General features: G+C 32.3%; 2 protein-coding genes across 7 annotated transcripts in view; both read right to left on the minus strand.

Annotated features, from left to right (window-relative positions):
- Positions 1-10841: 10841 nt before the first annotated feature.
- On the minus strand, positions 10842-12310 carry LOC108969361 (PITH domain-containing protein GA19395). Its single transcript, XM_018934013.1, has 5 exons — positions 12023-12310; positions 11838-11959; positions 11671-11775; positions 11133-11218; positions 10842-11064 (listed from the first exon to the last, which is right to left on the minus strand). The coding sequence occupies exons 1-5, from the start codon at positions 12221-12223 to the stop codon at positions 10940-10942; spliced, it is 639 nt and encodes a 212-aa protein (XP_018789558.1). The 5' UTR covers positions 12224-12310; the 3' UTR covers positions 10842-10939.
- A 1851-nt stretch (positions 12311-14161) lies between these two features.
- Positions 14162-19492, minus strand: part of LOC108969392 — a 19421-nt gene continuing 14090 nt past the window's right edge. For 5 of the 6 annotated variants that reach the window (XM_018934073.1, XM_018934075.1, XM_018934074.1 and 2 more), the window contains exons 3-8: positions 17875-18196; positions 17359-17762; positions 17152-17273; positions 16968-17083; positions 15576-15693; positions 15071-15511 (exon numbers count right to left, since the gene is read on the minus strand). In XM_018934073.1, the coding sequence (XP_018789618.1) occupies positions 15071-15511; positions 15576-15693; positions 16968-17083; positions 17152-17273; positions 17359-17762; positions 17875-18196 (1523 nt within the window). Of the gene's footprint in view, positions 15512-15575; positions 15694-16967; positions 17084-17151; positions 17274-17358; positions 17763-17874; positions 18197-19492 lie in introns of all 6 variants that reach the window. The other variant, XM_018934078.1, reaches the window with a different exon arrangement.

Consider the following 19492-nt stretch of genomic DNA (forward strand, 5'->3'; position numbering starts at 1 on the left):
ATACATACAAGCAAATAAGAAGTAAAACAAAGCAAAAAAAAAAAAAAAAACAAAAAAAAAAAAAAAAGAAAACAAAATACACCACGTCATGTGACAGCGCAATAAGCGTGCAGGAACTGTTATCATAAACGGAGTCATTGAAATAAAATTGAAAAAGAAAAACTAAAAAAAGTGGATATAATAAAAAAATGTGTCTAAATTCTACATATAGCATAATAAATTAATCCAAGTACCAGTTGTTAAGTTTGGGTTTTGATTATTCGAGTTTCGAAATGTTACGTACGATGCTGTTAATTTTGTTCGTTGATTTTTATATACATACATACATACCTACATATAGTACATTTAAAAAGCAAAGAAGCAATGAATGTAAGTGCGCACGCACAGCGCAACATTGAGGTTATGCACATCATACATACATACGTACATGGAAAGAACATATTTAAAAACTTTAAATCCTAGGAATTGTTAAGCCGTCTTCTGCTTACTTTAATTTCGCCAAGCATCATCAAAATGAAAAAAAAAAAAWAAATAAATTTCGCAGTAAAGCGAAGCGCTATTTAAAAGTACTGTTAAGCTTGGCGCAGTCGCATAGTAATTACATTTAATTTACTGTTTTGTTTTCGTTGTTTCGTTTTGCTTAAACTTATACTTCAATCCTTATCGGCGCTGTAAACACTTACATACATTCAATTTGTATACGTAGAGACGCATACATACACACACATGCAAGCATTAATACAAACAAACACAAAGCAAAACATATATATACATAAATTGTCAATTTTGTTATGAACATTATTATTATATATGAAATACTTATATTGTACTACAATAACTTTTTCTTATGGCGTTTAAGTGGAGATGAGATATTTGGGGAACTTTTACAATTTTTTCTTATTATTATAACGCATTCTCTTCTATGGATTAATTATTCTTATATTATCACTAGTACCAAATAAAACACGCATACACATATATATACTCACAAAATGGGCAATTGAAAAATGCGAAGAAATTATACACAATAAAACATAAAAAAAATATTACAAAAAACGTAACCAAAACCAGCGCTTTTTTTAATTCCATGTATTTAAGGACCAAAACTATTTGTTTAAGGTTAAGTGCGACTAAGCAATTACTTGCTTATCCTCGTTTTACGTTTTTTAACCTCGTAATTTAATTTTAATTAAACGGACGGGTGATCACAGGCAGTTGAGTACATCGACGGTTATTGCGACGGAGCTCTATTGGAAAACGCATCTCGTTAACGTCAATCGAGCGATAACGCTTTCTAGCAAATAATTTCAACATTGCCTTTATTTTTACCTTTGAGTTTTATTCAGTTATTGTACTTATATCGCCAGTAAAGTAATCTCAACCAATTTCGTTTTGTTTTTCTTAATTTCTTGAACTCATATTTGCTTTGAATTTCACATACTAGTTACTTAGTTGCTAGAGTTATGGCTCGAGAGACTACCGAGCTCACAGTGCTTGGTCGCATAGAGTGTAGGACAAAACATATGGGACGGTTGGCTATGAATGCAAAAACATGTCGTATACTCCAAATTACAATGTTTAATACAAAAAAAGTACTTAAATATAAAAGTGAAAGATTGAAAATTTGTTTAAGAGTTTACATTGTATACGAATGTAATTACAAGTACCCAATATTTATTGCGACAGAACATATTGGACTAGTCGCAGTTTTTTGCGTAATTTTTTGACGAGTTTGCATTCTCTATGCAATTTGAACAACGGCATAAAAAATCAGCATCATTTTAGTTTAACCAAGTTTCGTTGTATAAAAAGTTGTGACGCGATTAAAATTCTATTATACTTATGTATTTCGAAGAAATTAATAACAAAAAGTGACCATGGCTGGAAACATAAGTTTAATTCTATTAAAACAATTAATTAGCAGAGACTAATAACAAATTTTATGTCAACAAATCAACAGTGAGCATTATTGTAAAGAAATTTAGCCAGAGTGTATCTGAAAACTCAACATCGTGAAGGACGAGCTAAAGCTGCAACACGTCAAGATGATTCAAAAATACTTATAGAGCTAAAAAAGTTTCCAGATAAGTCGGCAGTGCACACGGTTAAAGCCGTAAATTTGAAAGTTAACAGCCATCCTGTACAAAAGAGAGCATGTGCAGGTGGGCTAACAAGTTATAGCGTGGTTATAATATGCTTTAAGATTAAGAAAAAATACATCAAGAAGATTACAACTTGCTTACGAACACATCTATTGGTTAGTGAAACAACAATACTTTTTTCTGGTGAATTAAAAGTTAATTTGAAATATTCAGACAGAATGAGAAGAGTTCGCCGACCAAAAAATAAGAGGTTAGATCCCTGTTACTGTGATACTGTTAAGGTACGGTTAAGCATGATGGAGGTGGCATTATCATATGAGGATGTTTTTCCTGGTTTAGCGTTGGACCTCTTCATCGAAACAATGGCATTATGGATGGATTGATATACAAGGATATTCTTGAGAACGTGACGCTTCCCCATGTCGAGTGGAATACGCCACTTTCGTGGTCGCTTCAAACACACATTGAAACTTGTGTCGGAGCTCAAAATATTAATGCCCTAAAGTGGCCAGCTCAATCGCTGGATCTTAATTCTATTGAGAACCTGTGTAATATAACAAATATGTAGAAGGATAGACAGAGAAAGAGGTGAATGGAGATAAAAACAAATTGTTCAAAACTGCAAAACAAGTCTGGTTAAACATTCCACCAGGAATTGTTTACAATCTTATAACTTTTATGATAAATAGAGGCATTGAAGGTGAAAAATAATTGTTAAGCTATAACATATTCAATAACAATTATTGATTGACATAGAGTCAAATATTTTTAAATTTTTTTTATTTTCATAAAATAAATAGTTATTCTTCAAATCTAGTGATTTGATTATATTTAAAACGATAATTGCGAGAATAGGGGATGATAATGAGTCTCGTAGGGATGGGTCTAATATGTTTTGTCCGACACTCTGCGAAAGGGAATTTATTTTTTTTTATTTAGTTTCGTTAAAGCTCTTTGTTTTTTTACAAGTTTTAATTCTTATTATTATTTTTTATTTCCTTTTTTATTTTTTCTTTAAAAATTAGCCGTCAACTTTGTTCTATTTCTGCAGAACTAATATGTTGCAACATTTTCAGATTATCAGCTAAATTTGATTAATTTTAGAGGTAAGTGCAATTCAGCGGATGTGGAGAATTCACTATACTTGCAAATTGGAAAAACTCACGCGGAGCACATCTTAAAATTTTGCATATCCAAGTGTAATTGCGGTGAAAAACGTAAACTGTTTCGATTGAACCCGTCTGTTGCAGTTTCTTACAGCATGCGTTTAGCCGGTACATGTACATATGTACATATATAAACATACACTTTATAATTTATTGCATAGACTACGGAATTTAATTTCAATGCGTATCTCTTTAAGCAATTCATCAACGCAGCTCTTCCAAGTCATAATAAAAGTTACACTTTGTTGAATATTAATATTATATTTGTAATAAAATTAAAAAGGTAAAAGCATATAAGAATATGAAATTTAAATTATGCTTGTATGAACGCGACTAGGTAAATTTTATTGTATAATTAAGAACAGTGAAATGACGTTGTAAGAAAGTTGCTGAATGACATTATAAGCTACATAGTGAATTAATTAATAATAAATATATTAAAATTACCAAACAAATGCCTTTTACACACATGCATACATATTTGCGTACATTATCCACAGTTTGAAACGTACATACATGCAAATATATACAAACACTACCACCATAACAGTAAATAAGTAGCTTATAAATATCGAAAGTTTTTTGTTACTTCACATATTGACTTTAATTGTGTGAAAACTAAAACTATAACTCCATTCCAAAATTTTCTAACGATTTAGTTCTCTGGGCTGTATTCAGCTGCCTTTGACTAGCGCTGAATAACTGTTGGAAGCCAAAAACATGAAAAGTCTATATGACTTACCGTGATTTGCTTTCATAACTTTATTCAGCTCTCTTTCTCTTAAGGTAAGAAGCGCTGGCTCGCAAACGAGGCCTTTAACGCTTATTTGGCTTATTTTCTCTTTAGCTGAATAAGTGCTGAATGTAAAAATGCAATTCGCATGAAACTGAAGTTTTTATTAGCAGATGCTACTTCTCAAAAGGCTTTCTAGAGGCTTTAATTTTTTAGCACTAATTCAGCTATCGTTGTCTTTAGCTGAATAAGTGCTGAATGTAAAAATGCAATTCGCATGAAACTGAAGTTTTTATTAGCAGATGCTACTTCTCAACAGGCTTTCTAGACGCTTTAATTTTTTAGCACTTAATTCAGCTATCGTTATCTTCAGCTGAATAAGTGTTTAAAGCTGAATTCCTGAAAATGCTGACATGGAACGCCTCAAGCAGTGAAAGTCAAAATATGGGGTGGAGTTGCAGTTTTCATTTTTCAAATTTTAATAAATAGTTTTATTTTTTTATTATGGAAAAATTATAATATTTAAAGTTTTACGCAAGCCTTTTCTTTGTTGGTCAAAAACATAAATTACTTCTACTTAAGCAAGCAAGCAAGAAAAATTATTTTCCAGTTTATATTTTAATTTTTTTTTAAATATAATTTAAATGTTTTTATTTCTATGCAGCTAGTAAATATTTTACATAGGTATGTATGTATTTACATATATTAATAATGAGCGGTGTCTACTTTTTGTCGAGACCCTAACAATCGGTCTAACGCTGAGAGCGTTTGATTTTTGGTTAACTATTATCATAACATATAATTACTCAATGTATACATATGTGTATATATTTTTGCTGCATCTCATTCTCGTATGTTATTATGTAATGATTTCGTTAAATAATTGAATAATCGCTTACTTATCCTCTGTTGTCTCGTTTGTATTATATTTTCTTATTAATTATTTGATGTTTATATAATCTTACATATGTGGATTAGTCTTTCCATTATTTTCTTAATCGATTCTTTTGCCAACACCCCTGAAAGTTTCCGTTTCAAATCCTATATATACGTATACGCAACATGATTTTGCTTGCGCATTCATGCAAGTGATTTCTAGATTCTGTGTTACTCATACGACATGGTGTACCGTTTGAGTACAATGCAGTTGATGCACGACTTAAGCTGCGTATGACTTTTAAAGCAATATGTTTACGAAAAAAATCAACAAAACTTGTTTGTAGCGAGGAAAATTTTATGTTCTAATATTAGTTTTTCAAAGTTGTAGACATATTTAACTTGCAGATAAAACATTTATTGCAAAAGAGAAACAAATCCGATATAAAATATTTTCAAATGATTTGAGCACGGAAAATTTTGTTTTTAATAAAATTGTGATAAAATGAAAAAAATGTTATTTATATACATATGTACATATGTGTATAATAATTTTAATATAAAATTCAAATTTATAATTTTCCGTTAGATCCTTTGTTTAGGTCAAAACTGAAACTTCAGTGGGCGCGTGCAAAAAAAAAAAAAAAACAATTAAAGTTGAACTTGTGAAATAACGGAAACCCTAATGTATGCATGTTTACTGACTTTTGACGGTTTATTAATGACTTTAATTATCTTTCGCTTTTTATGTATACTTCTACTTCTACTGTTTTTTCGATAATAGAAAATTGTACATTCATTACCAACTGTAAAACTAAGTGTAAAAAGTAAAAACAAGCTTTAATTAATTTAATTAAACGTTAATTCGATGTCATTGTCAGTAGTCTAGTGTTAAATAGTTAATTTGTAAATTACAAGAATTTCAATAATTGAAATTTGTAGATAAACAAATTAAAATACGCATTATACTTAAATACATACATACATACATGCCTATAATATCAATGTAATATCTAATAATAACAGCATAAACAATTTTAGCACTTAAGTAAATGTCGCCTAACTGTCTATTTTGCTATATTAAATCATAATAAACATAAAATGAATAATGAACAAACCAAACTAGCTGTTGAACTAATCTACTTGATTGAGTACGAGCAAAGCCGTTAAAGCAAGTTTTATGACCAAATATGATGCAAATGTTGCGCGCGACCACTTGCTAGCGACAACAAAAGGGCTCTCACAACTGCAGCACACACTTATACCACTGTGTACAACGCCTTAACACATGCACACACACACACACAAACACAAACAAATAATGTTCATATACATATGTATACAGCTGACACACATGCGCCAGCAACAACTCAAACACACACTCATAGCCGAATGCAACTACTTCAACTTACGCACAGTGAGCGACCGCCGCTGCTAAATACAAGCGCATTTTCTTACCAAACTTTTTTGCATTTTCAATCTTTTTAAAATAAACTAAGTTTTTAACGCTAATAACAAACAAAGTACTATATTTAATATGTAACAATTAATTAAACAAATAATAATACTAAAGAAATAAAACTTAAATTAAAAATGTAATCCTGCCAAGAAACAATTGACCTGCTTGAAGAAAAAACCCGCTTTTTGCTAAATGATAAATTAATATAAAAGACAAATTATAATTATATATAAATATATGAAAAAAGCATTACTTCGACACGATTTTGAGAGAAAAAACCGAAATTCCGTAGCAAAGCGATTACGCTGTACTAATATACAATTATAAAAGGATATATGAAATCGAAATCAGCAAAAGTTAGACGCAATTATTACATAGTACATACACACATACAACTAATTGCAGAGCAAAGCTAATCACCAGCATACCAGTAAAGACTTTTTGCATGTTTGATAAACCTTATACCAGTATACATACATACATACATACATATATATACAATATCACTTGCATACATATATTTAAGAATACTTACTGAAATTAAAATTAAACAAAAATTTAGACCAAAAACGAAAATGAACAAAAGGCAGCAAGACTTATATAGCATTCCAAACCATATAAAGGGATTCAAATTTATTTTCTAAAACGAAAACTTCATTATTTCGCAAAAAGCGTAAATAAACATAAAAAAAGACTAAAGATTTTTTTATTGTTATTATTTATTATTATTTACAATATACAAATTGACTCTCAAGCAATTACAAATATTTGTATAAAGTAATTTTTCCTAGTTAAAAAACAATATAAATATAATATACTTTTTTTTAAATTAAAACACAATGTCAATACAGTATCTATTTTTCGAAAATACAATTTTTTGTTGCAATGTACATATGTATAGTCACCTGGAATGCAAAATAACGTAACATCAAAAAATTCGAAATTGAGTGTCTTATTGATTACGATTCACTACTTCAAATTACATACATAACATTACATATGTATATTTTCAGGTTCTGCCCTCAGATATAAACCAGTTGTAACCAATATTAACATTTTTTCACTCATGTTCCATTTTATTTTGTGTTTCATGCATGCCACTGTAAATTTCCGAAAATGTTGTTACGTTATTTTGCATTTCAGGTGGCGATATACATATATAATTGAGTTATTCCGAAAATTTGTAAATTTGAAAAAAAATTCTTTTAAAGCGCAAAACAAAAAGAAAACTATAAAATAAACTTACAAAAAAAAAAAAGATTTATATGTAAAATATACACCCACACTTGCTTCAAGCTGATTATTGAAGAATCTGCTATATTACAATGATTATTACATTTCCGATCACAGATCACAAGCTCATTTACATTCGGTCAAAATAATAAAGCACTGGTTTCAAAGCCAATGAACAGAATTTATGCAACAAGGAAAAAAAACAGTTAATAATAAAAAAATACAAAATAAGTAAAGTAAAAATGTATGTAAGAACGTCGAAAGATGCTTTGCGAAACGACTGAGAAATTATTATTTAAAATTATTCATTGAATTGTATATATTTTCATAATCATTATTATTTGATACGAAGTTCGTAAAACACAGTAGGAAATGTCGGAAATCCTATAAAATGTATACACATAAGTGAACAGTCATACAAACTGAATGCTCAAAATCAAGTTCTTGTATGGAAACCTTTTTCTTTTTTGGTGAGATATCTTCACGATTATTATTTTTTCAAGGCACAACAATTATTGAAGAAATTTTTTTAGATCGATAGCTGTCGTACAAACAGCAAGTTCTTGTATGGGAAGTTTTTGTTTGATGAGATATCTTCACGAAATTTGGCACGGGTTATTGTCCAAAGCAACTCTAAAAAATACAAGGAAATTTTTCAGATCGGCGCTCTTTAGCATACAGCTGCCACGCAAACTGCACGCTCAAAATCAAAATCTTGAATGGAAACATCTTTAATTGTGTAGGGTATTCAGCTTCGTCGCAACCGTAGTTTACGGTTTTTCTCGTTATTATTTACATTATTTTATTATTATTATTTACATATGTACGCATAAATACTTTTATATACTTAAAGTAACATTCTTCTATTCCTCCTTGTTATATGTTAAAATCATTATAATTATTCAATCAAAGATATTTGCTTGAGCCTGTGTGGGTGATTAGTAATCCTACTTGTAAAAGGGAAGCACAAATTTATTAAATACAATATATAAATCAATACAAATTTTACAAAGTCGTCAATCATTTAACATTACATCATTACTACCCAGTTTTAGATGCTTATATATAAAATAAAACGAACGAAAAATACCAAACATAACTTTTTAAGATACATTTTTAATAATCTAGGCAAATATTTTACAACACAGCTGAGTGCAAAGGTCATTCACATACATACATACACACACAAGTATTTAATATTACTTTCTTCAAATTTTGTTTGGCCAAAGTGCTCACAAATTGTGATTTCAAAGAGGCCGCCATATTAGAGCAATGTGTGGATTATATTTATATATCTTCAGTTTTACGAGAGAAAAATGAAGATTTTGTCGAATATTGCGTCAGAAATGTTAAATGTATAAATATTTTTTTTTAATTTTTAGTAGCAAAACTTCAACATAGAAATCTCCTGTGTAAAAATATGCAGCTCACCCAACACATATGCAAACAACACGCTTATATTTATACACACATTTGAAACACCTCCAAATAGATGGGAATTATAAATATGAAAAATAATAATAATACTAATAAAGTCATTCATTGGATGCACTTCAAAGGTTAAGGAGATCTAAGACTGTCTCTTATACACATCTAGATGTGTATAAGAGACAGCATTTGAAACACCTCCAAATAGATGGGAATTATAAATATGAAAAATAATAATAATACTAATAAAGTCATTCATTGGATGCACTTCAAAGGTTAAGGAGATCTAAGAAACATAATATAAATAGAAATATGTATATATATACGTATACAACTACATGCATATATATAGTAATAATGTAAATAAAAGTAATAATTTATGTACAGTAACATTTTGCATAAACACGCTTATGCACACCGCCAAGTCCACGAATATACTTACAAACATACATACACATGGTATGCGTTTGCGTGCAGCACATTTATATACGAAACATTTGTACTATATATACATACATACATACTCGTACATGTATGTATGCAAAGAAAAGCTTGAATAATTACATAAATAAAAAATAAATCAATAACATAGTGAATTAATAATAAAAATTATTCAATTTTAAATAAAAATAATACATACATACATGAAATTAATAAAGAAAATTTCGATTTTGCCGCATCCTACGAATCCATATGCCTAACACACATTTGTTAATAATATAATACATACTGGTACATACATACATACATACATACATATGATTATGCTATTTGTACTTCCACACAAACGAAAAAGCAGTGTGCGGGTGGCAAATGGTCGCATACCATCAGTAAACATTTAGTAAAAACAAAAACAAAAAAAAAAAAAAAATTTAAACGGATATGAAATTAATAAAACCTTGCATACATACAGAACTTTGTCAGTAACATGCTAAGTATGTAATAGTAACCAATTTTGGATCAAAACGTAAAAACTTAAATATATAAAATTGAAGTATGTATACACTAAATCGTATAAAACGACATACACTCAAGAAAATAATAATAAATAAAATAACATGAAAGCGAGAAGCGAAAAACACAATGTATAAGCGAAGAAGAAAATAAGATAATAATGATAATGAAATAAAATAGTGAATAGATTATCTTAAAAATAAAATTATTAAAAATATTAACGAATAATTTCACAAAATCGTGATTTGACTTTCATTTGTAGCTTTGTGTTGGGGGCAAATGTTTTATTCATTTCAATTAAATTGAAATAACGTAAAAATGCTATGAGAATGTTGTTGTTGTTGTAGTGACACAATTCTGCCGAGTTGAGAGTCCTTAGCTGGATATAAATCCGGGTCCGTTTCGGTTACGCGGACCCGACTGTCGTGGGAACGAGAATGGAATGGAGCGCATCACACAGCGTTGCGAATTTGTTAATTAAAAAAATTTAGCTTAAAAATCCCAAATCGGTACAAAAATCTGAAAAGGTATTTAAACCAAGTTGTTGGAGTTAAAAATAATTTTTTTTTTTTTAAGTTGACATTAAAAATTAGAATTTTAAAGACGGATTATAATTTAATTTATGATTTTGTAGTGTGAAATATTAAATTTTCAATTTTTCTTATTAAATTAAAATATAAAAATTTTACTATTAATTGAAAAATAAAATTTTGAATTTTTAATCCTATATTTGGGATAAAATTCATTTTTCTACTAACGAATTTCGGTTTAATAAGAAAATCGTCGTTTTTATATCCGCTTGAATGGCATTTAACATTCCACTACAACAAAAACAGAAATACTTTCAAGTTTAATACAATAATTGGCTTTTAAATAAGCCAATATCAACGGTTTTGCAATATATAACATTTTATTTTAAATTTCAATGTATCAAAAAAGCGTTAAATAATTTAGTTTCACATTTTGCAATATCAATTAAAGCACTTTATCACTGTATTGTGCGGTTTACTCCATCGAAAGCCTCATTTTTGTGGTCGCTTACATTTGGACGTGCTTCATAGGTGCAAATTGTTACGCCATGGTAATGTGACTCGCTGAACTCACCACGTAGGCCTTTGTGCAAGAAATGTGAAAAGTAAACATTTTTTCTTTGTAATTACAATATATTATCATATGCTCACCAATATAGTAAATTCGTGTCACATCGTCGCCGAAATTGGAAGGAAAATGCAAGGATAAATGATGCACCGAAGAAAATGTAACCACCCTGAGGATAGATGGAAAAATTATCAATCAATAAAATGTAAATAACCTAAAATAAAGTGTGTTGTAATATTATTAACTCATAAATTAGTAGTTTTATATATTACAATTTATTTTCCCAATTGATCCTTTGTACACCATATGTATTGTAAAACGATAATGAGCAAAACCCTTTTATCTCCATAAGCCGATTTTATTTCGTAAATATAATTAAAAATCTGACAGCTTTACATTTTGTAATGGTAAATATAGTATTCGTTATTATTATTTTTTTATTTTTTTTATTTTATAAAAGCTTACATAATAATAAAATTATTATACAAACTTAAGAAAATACGCAGCACTAGCATCATGGGCTATCGGCCGCTCATTTATTCATTATTTAATTGGACATATTATATAATAAATTAGTTATAAATATATATATATATATATACATATGAACTCTCTACTTACTTTGGTGAATATTCAATTTCTCCTTGGGGATCTCTTGTCAGTTCAAATTCTTGGTCAGCTTTGGCTCTTGCATCATCAAATGTCATTTTAGGACGATTTTTAAAACTAATTACATATTTTTGTTGTGCTTATTCGATAATTGAACATTCTGATTTTCGTTTACTTACAGTCTCACTTTGTTCGGATGTGTATTGTCATTAGCGCCCACAATTATAATACCTTTCAGCTTTATGTTACCGGTGAATGGTATGTTGAAGAGTAATTCTTCATCAGCATCACTTTGTACGAACTGTATTTGATGTAACAGAATTGATCTTTAAATTACATCTATTTAAAAAATTTAAAGACTTACATCCGCGTGATTCAACCGATTTTCATAAGCTTTGAAGACTTTCTTTCCGCTTCCTTCGATTTCCTCGTTCAGACATTCCAAATTGTCCATATCAATTTTTTTGAACAGTGAATATTCAATACCCATTTCCAAGGCATGATCGACATCAGTTGCTTCATGACCACAGTCCTGTCCGTGGTTGTGCGAGTGGCCGTGCGGCATTCTGTCTTATTTAATTAGCGTGTTTAAGTATTTTTATAAATTACTAATCACTTTTTCTTACAAACAAACAGTGCTTCTTAAATGCAATGTCCATTCACAATAGAACAATCACAGCTGATTTAATTTGCTGTGTAGTGATGTGTTTCTATCGGGTACTTTAAAAACTCATAGAAATGCTAAAAAGCTTCTACACATACATATGTATACTGTTATACAATTAGTTGAATCTTTTTGTAGAAATTCACAACATCACATTTTTATTTTTATTTTTTAGACTTTTATGAATGTCTATGAAATAAGAAACGTTTGGTTCATTATCTTGATTATATTTTATAAGGTTGTCTACATACCACAAAAGGTACAATTTGTCAAATGTTTTCATCGTGACAGATTGACCCAGGAAAGACTTAACAATACCGTCAGACCAATAAGCTTTTCTAAATATAATCATACATATTTGAAAAAGTGTTATTACCAAACCCAGAATTACTAAGAAATTAGAAAGTCATTCGAGCATAGAAAGAATTGTACAGAAATATCCTTGATGTACTCAGACATTCGATAAGGTGTGGCATGAAGAACGTTTATAACATACACGCCTCGCGACTTTTTTCTATTACTTACATTTCTAAATTCGTGAAATCATTCTAATGGAATATTCGAATCGGTTAATTCAAAAAAGTTATATAAACATATGAATCAGTTTTTAATATATGTAAATTAATCAAACACCAGGAGGTGGTAAACCCGATTCCCCAATCAATGATGATGGAGCGGTCGTCGCCTTACCCCTTTGAAAACAACGAAGCGACTAGGGCCGAAGGATTTCTGGCCGAGCTATTCAAATACGGTGACAAAGAACTGATTGAAATTTAAGTGTGTTCTGTCCAATCGACTTAAAGGGGACTGCCTCGATATCTGAGAAGGGTATCCCCACAAAACTAATATACCGTTAGTTCTGCTTTCTCCTGGTTGGACAAAAAAAGCGAAGCAAATGGGTCTGGTATTGAACGAGGATAAGACGAAATATCTCCTGTCTGCAAACAAACAGTCGTCGCACTCACGACTTGGCTCCCACGTCACAGTTGACAGTCATAACTTCGAAGCCGTAGATAATTTCGTTTATCTTGGAACTAGTGTTAACACAATCAACACCGTCAGACTCGAAATCCAACGCAGAATAACCCTTGTCATCAGGTGATACTTCGAACTGAGTAGGCAATTTAAAAGACCTCTCTCGACGAACAAAAACCAAATTCTTCAATTCACTCATTATTCCCGTTCTGCTATATGGTGCAGAGGCATGAACGATGACAATATCTGATGAGTCGACGTTACGTTTTAGAGAGAAAGGTTCTGCGGAAGATTTATGGAAGTGGATGAAACGATGAGGTGAACGAGATACATGACGACATTGACATAGTTCAGCGAATTAAGAAACAGCGGCTAGGTCATGTTGTCTGAATGGACGAAAATACTCCAGCTCTGAAAGTATTCGCCGCAGTGCCTGAAGAGGGAGACATTCACTGCGTTGGAGGGAGCAGGTGGAGAAGGACCAATCTATAATTGGAACCAAACAGCGAAATGGAAGAACGGCTGCCGCGCTGTTGTAAACTCGGCTATAACCACTTAAGCGCTAGACACCGCCAATAAAAAAGTAGAAGATGTTCTTATATTAAACTAAAAAATGTCAAAGTTTTGTGCATTTTTGGATTGACTTTTAAGTACGGAAATAAGTCCTTTCTTTCTTCATGCTATAAACAAGTATCAGCGTTGGTTTTATCTTTTTTATTATTTTATTATTTATATTATGTTTTGTTTTATTGTTAACAAACTATCGAATTTCGTGTTAATATAAAATTGTTTACTTAATATTGCTACAGTTATAAATTCATGTCACAATTGGAGATACTCTCCGTCGCACATTTTCAGTTTGCCGTTTGACATTGCCAGCACATTTCTGGTTCGAGATATTATGTAATTGAGTTTTGGAATATTTTTGTTTATTTGCCATTTTTTACTTTCACAATTTTTGTTCTAATTTTGCATCAATTTTATGTATATGACGATATGTTAATGTTGTTGCCTAAAGTTTTTAGCAGAATGTTTTCTAGCCTTTCGTCTTCATGCCCTCTCAAGTACTACTACTATAGTTATATAACATGTGTTTGTGTATGCTATGACATACTATTAGAGAAATCCATTGAATCACTAATGCGAAGCACAAGGAAAGTTTCCACACTACTGAATGAATTTTTAGCAGATTTCCTAATTTTTACTTGATTTTAATTGATTATTTCTTATTAGATTTACACGATTAGCTTGCTTATGAGTTTAAAAATTTCAAGTTCATGCTCTCGAATTGCTAATAGTTTTTTCCTCATATAAATTTGTAGCTATGGACCGCGAATTATCTGATTTTATATAGTCTGTTGTGGTATACTTTTAAATTTCACTCTTCGTTAATTTGCTTTAGCATCTCTCTCCATCCAGTATGTTTTAATTAAATACGCACTTCATTTCACAAGATATCGATTGAAAATTTACAAACTTATATTAATAAAGGTTCGAGCGATAACATAAAATTAACAAAATACAAATCAATCTATACACAGCGGCGTTGATGGGGCCTGCTCCTTCTCCTCCTTATCCTACTTGGCGCCACATTTGCCGTAATAATATGTATGTACGCATATTTGCTTCCCGAAAATATAACCTCAAATACTACGTATTGTTGGAATACTCCTTATTTTATATATGTTTTAACCAATGTAAATAATTTGAATTTTATTAAAATTAGCATCTATTGTGGAAGTTCAAAAATCTGGACGGGTAGTGCCTTCGGCGTTATAATCTCGTCATCGAACTCGTCATCCTGATCACCAATAATGTAGTCGCCATTTCGTTCTGCCGTAAAAAAGAGTGAATTGAAATGAGAATATTTTCAAAAAAACACTTTGCTTTTAACGCTGTAGACTTACGTCCACCACCGCCGCCACTGCCGTTGGGGTCAGATCTCGTTTTCGTCGGCTTCGAGACGTATTCACGTAGCAAATGTGCGTAAAGTATATCGTCGATATAGAACATTGTGCCTAAATTATAGACGAATACTTCGCTTTCGGTAATCTTGGCGTTATTGACGCTAGTTGCATTGCTTCCTGGATTGCGGGTGATCTTAATGTGGCCACCACCAATAGTTTCGAATACCTCGTTATCACGTAAATCACGATCATACAGACGTCCGCGTACAAAGTGATTGAGTAACATCTTGATGCCACGTGGAGAGGCCTATTAGTATTAATGGGGAAATATTTGTGGTAAGAGTTACAAATGATAATTGATTCATACCTACCATTACATCGTCAGATAGTCTGTCGAAACCAAGTCGTTCAAAGGCTCTGTCCTCGGGCACGAAGAAGGTGTAATTGGCGCCAGAAACATGTGGTGCTATTTCGGCGTTGTTCAAGTATCTGTAAAGAGAGCAGTAATAAGTTAACGATTGATAAGAATGCGCGAGACTACGATCCAACAACGAGTCGAAATTATTAAAATTTACTATCGAAATTCGGAGTCAGCGGCCTCAACTTTAAGAGAGCTACGTCCAATTTATGGTCGTCATAATCATCTAGTCAGATCAACAATTGAACGTCTAGTGGAAAAATTTGAATCCACAGGCACAGTGTAAAATGTTCCTATGCCAGTGGGACAAAGGAGTGTCCATAACATCGAGAGTATTGCTGTCGGAGTCTTTGGGCTGTACTTCTTCCGTGATGATCAAGACCGGCAGGTTACTGTGAATGGGAATCGCTACCGCTTAATGATAACCGAATATTTTTGGCCCGAATTAGATGACATGGACTTGTACAACCTTTGGTTCCAACAGGACGGCGCCACAAGGCATATAGTTGATGTCACAATCGATTTATTGAAAACCAAGTGGGGTGAACGCGTTATCTCACGAAATGGTCCAGTCCTCGGTGGTGCGATTTGACGCCGTGGGACTATTTCCTGTGGGCTACGTCAAGTCTATGGTATATGCCGACAATCCAGCGACGATTGATAAACTTCGTACGAATATCGAACATGAAATTGCAGCAGTATCGGCCGATTTATGCTTGAAAACCGTCGAAAATTGGGTTCAGCATGTGGACTTCTGCCCGTGGTGACCATGTTAAAGAAATCGAGTTCTATACATATTGGTATCGAATAGGAATAAGTAACTTTTGTAGCGCTCTTATTGAAATACCTGTTATAAGCAGGTTAGTTAGAAGAACAAAAACTATTGTTCGGGCACGTCAAAGTGTATTGGAAGTTCTTGCAAAAAGCCCACGATAGACAATTAATAAAAAAGCTTGTCATTGGAAGCTCATCAGTCAACTTATTTTAACTAATAAATCAAAAATCTGTTACTAATTAAATCGAAATTGGTCTGTTGGGTTAAGAACAAAGCGATTGAGAATCTCCTCCATCCAATTGACTGCTCACTGTATCTCAGGAAATCAAACAGTTGCTACGCATCGAACACTAAGTCAATATTATTTGATTTTCGAACCTTAAAAAATAAAATCTGTATACCCCTGACTATATTATATTGGTAATACTCAACAAATCGCGTTAAGAAAGGAGATAAAGATTAATTCAGAATCGTGAACTTTGGGGGGCAGGCTATCTTAGCTACACGTATAAATCTCCAGTTAAAATGTTTGCGACTGTGCTCAACATTAAAGAACAACTGCGCGATTACCTTGTGATTTGAGTAAATCTAGGGTCGCGCTCCAATGCCAAAAATGAGTGCGATAAAAACTGTGCGCCAAACCATGGAAAGGCCAGAAGTGGTGGTGTCTCTTTGTCCTTGTGCATCTGCATGAATATATATGTAAATTAATACACGCACACACCATTTTGACGATTTTGCTGCTTTACTTTACCTGATGTAATTTGGATACCACAGCTTCTGACACAAACAAAACCTCGGAGATTAGGAACACTTGATTGCCATTTACCAGTGCATAGTCCGACATAATAGATACATTGTTCACAGTTGGACTAGCTGAAAGAGAAGCGGGAGATGTTACATTTCAGCAAACTAATGCCAGCCAACAAAGGAAGAACACAAACTGGGTAATTGCACTTACGATGTCCGCGGAAGACCACATTCTCGCCGCCCATAGTTCGCACCACCATCTGGTCGGTGCTCTTCACTTCGGCCATGCGCAACGGATGTTGTGTGGGCAGGAAGTGGTTACGCAACACACTCTCGGTGAACTCATGCACGCTGAACGGGTAAAAGCCCCAGTCGATGGGATGCCAACGTTGAAAAGCATTGTCGGACGGTATGAGTATCGTGTAGGAACCGTCGTCCATTATCTGTGTGAGATTGCTTTTGGACAGGAAATGCTGAAAAACTTTGGTGCCACTTTTCATGCTGTTGAGGAAGGACATCAGTGGGCTGGATTTGGATTCTTTTAGTATGGGCTCGATTTTGGCGTGCGTTGTGGTGGTGTTGCGCATCTCCAAACGTTGCGGTTCATTGTAACGGCTACAGATTGAGAATTCAAGTGTGTGTGTGAGAAAAGTTTTGCGAACTTTTAGTTTATTTTAGTGAAATGGGTATTTCGTTTTCAAGTACTCGTAAACAAGTTTGCACTTACCTATTCGATTCTTGTATGTTGCGTTTGGAATAGGGCGATTTCCGGTCACCAAGATAGCCATCGATTGCAATTGCCATTAAGTTATCATTCAGGCGAATTTTGTACAAAACGAGATAACCATTTAGTAACCACAAACTATTTTGTGATTTTTCCACTTTATATAAGTGGATTTTATGACCGTTGCCATTGCCGTAAACATCTTCATCGGCAAAGTTATCATAGACTTTTCCAGGCACTAAATGTTCCAGCATGAATTCTTTAAGTCGTGGCTTTTCGATGGTACGCACGTCGATTTTGGGTATAATCATGGTAAACTGAGTGTCTGTTGATTAGATGAGTTTTTTTAAGTATTGATTTTACAAAATAAATATTCATATAGGTTAGGTTATACTGGCAGTTTGCCACGCAATACATTGACCAACTGGTCCTTAGTAATAAGATATAAGGTTTCAGTGTTATGATACAGAAAATAGAGGTTTTTGTACCAACAAAAATTAGTAACTATTTAACAAGTTCATAGGAATTTATTTAGATAAGTCCATTCGGTTCTTCGGTTAAGGAACTTATAAGCTTCAAGTGGTCTATTTGTGCACTAAAACCAATGTTTACAATCTGGATGCAACCAAAGTTTAACTAAGAATATATGTAAGCCCTCTGAGCACTACTCCATGGCAATCACCGTTTGACTTATGCAGGGTGTAACCCAGTCTTTAAATTTGTCGCCATTTACGTAATAAAGTCTTGACAACTCTAAAAAAAACAAAAAAAAAAATAAATATAAAAAAATCTATAGCTGACAGCTTATTGAACATTATTTCAAAATTGATGAAAGCTTAGCGGTTTGATTTGTTGAGCAAAATAATCCTAAACAAAAAAGCATATTTTCACCTTGATGGGTTTGTTAATCGCCAAAATTGCCGATTTTGGGGTTCTGAGAACCCATGTGTCACTGTTTGGTACAAATTTGCAGTTGGAGGCATATTGGACCTTACTTTGACTCTTACAGCGACATGATAACCCAGTTACTTTTGCGGAAATTGGATGATATTAATGTGGCCAATATGAGGTTTCAACAAGACGACAGCCCGTGGAATATTTCAATTACATTATCATAGTTTTCCAAGTACTCAACGTACTTTCCTGTGATTAGACCAATCAGATTTCTTTTTATGGGATTATTTATTTGGCATTGAATCCAACAAAACGTTTTACATTTTTGCCAGCGCTTCTTCTTCCAATCCTCGAAACATTTCTCAAACTCGACCTTTGGAATAGCCTTTTACTCTTTCAGCTATTTTCATCTTGTAAATCGACGACACTTTAAGATTCACTTTATTTAAAAAAAAAAAAAAGCATACGGAGCCATGTCTGGTGAATATGGAAGCTGGGGTCTATGGTAATAAACTTTTATTATTAATTTTTATACCCTGAACAGGGTATATTAATTTTGTTACGAAGTTTGTAACACCCAGAAGGTAGCGTCGGAGACCCCATATAGTATATATTAGGTTGTCGAAAAAGTCTTGCGGTATTTTTATTGAATTTTCAATTGTTCATAAAATTTTTTTGATGACTCATGCCCAGCTCTTGACCGATGCTGCGGCTGCTACTATGCCGG

Source organism: Bactrocera latifrons, unplaced genomic scaffold (assembly GCF_001853355.1).
Source record: "Bactrocera latifrons isolate USDA-ARS-PBARC rearing strain unplaced genomic scaffold, ASM185335v1 scaffold_25, whole genome shotgun sequence".
NCBI classification, from domain to species: Eukaryota; Metazoa; Arthropoda; class Insecta; order Diptera; family Tephritidae; genus Bactrocera; species Bactrocera latifrons.

Coding starts and splice junctions, on each gene's coding strand:
- LOC108969361 (XM_018934013.1), bottom strand. CDS start 12,223: ATGCCGCACGGCCACTCGCACAACCACGGACAGGACTGTGGTCATGAA. Junction 11,776..11,837: donor CATCCGAACAAAGTGAGACT/GTAAGTAAACGA, acceptor ATATGTAATTAG/TTTTAAAAATCGTCCTAAAA. Junction 11,219..11,670: donor GAAATTGAATATTCACCAAA/GTAAGTAGAGAG, acceptor ATCTATCCTCAG/GGTGGTTACATTTTCTTCGG.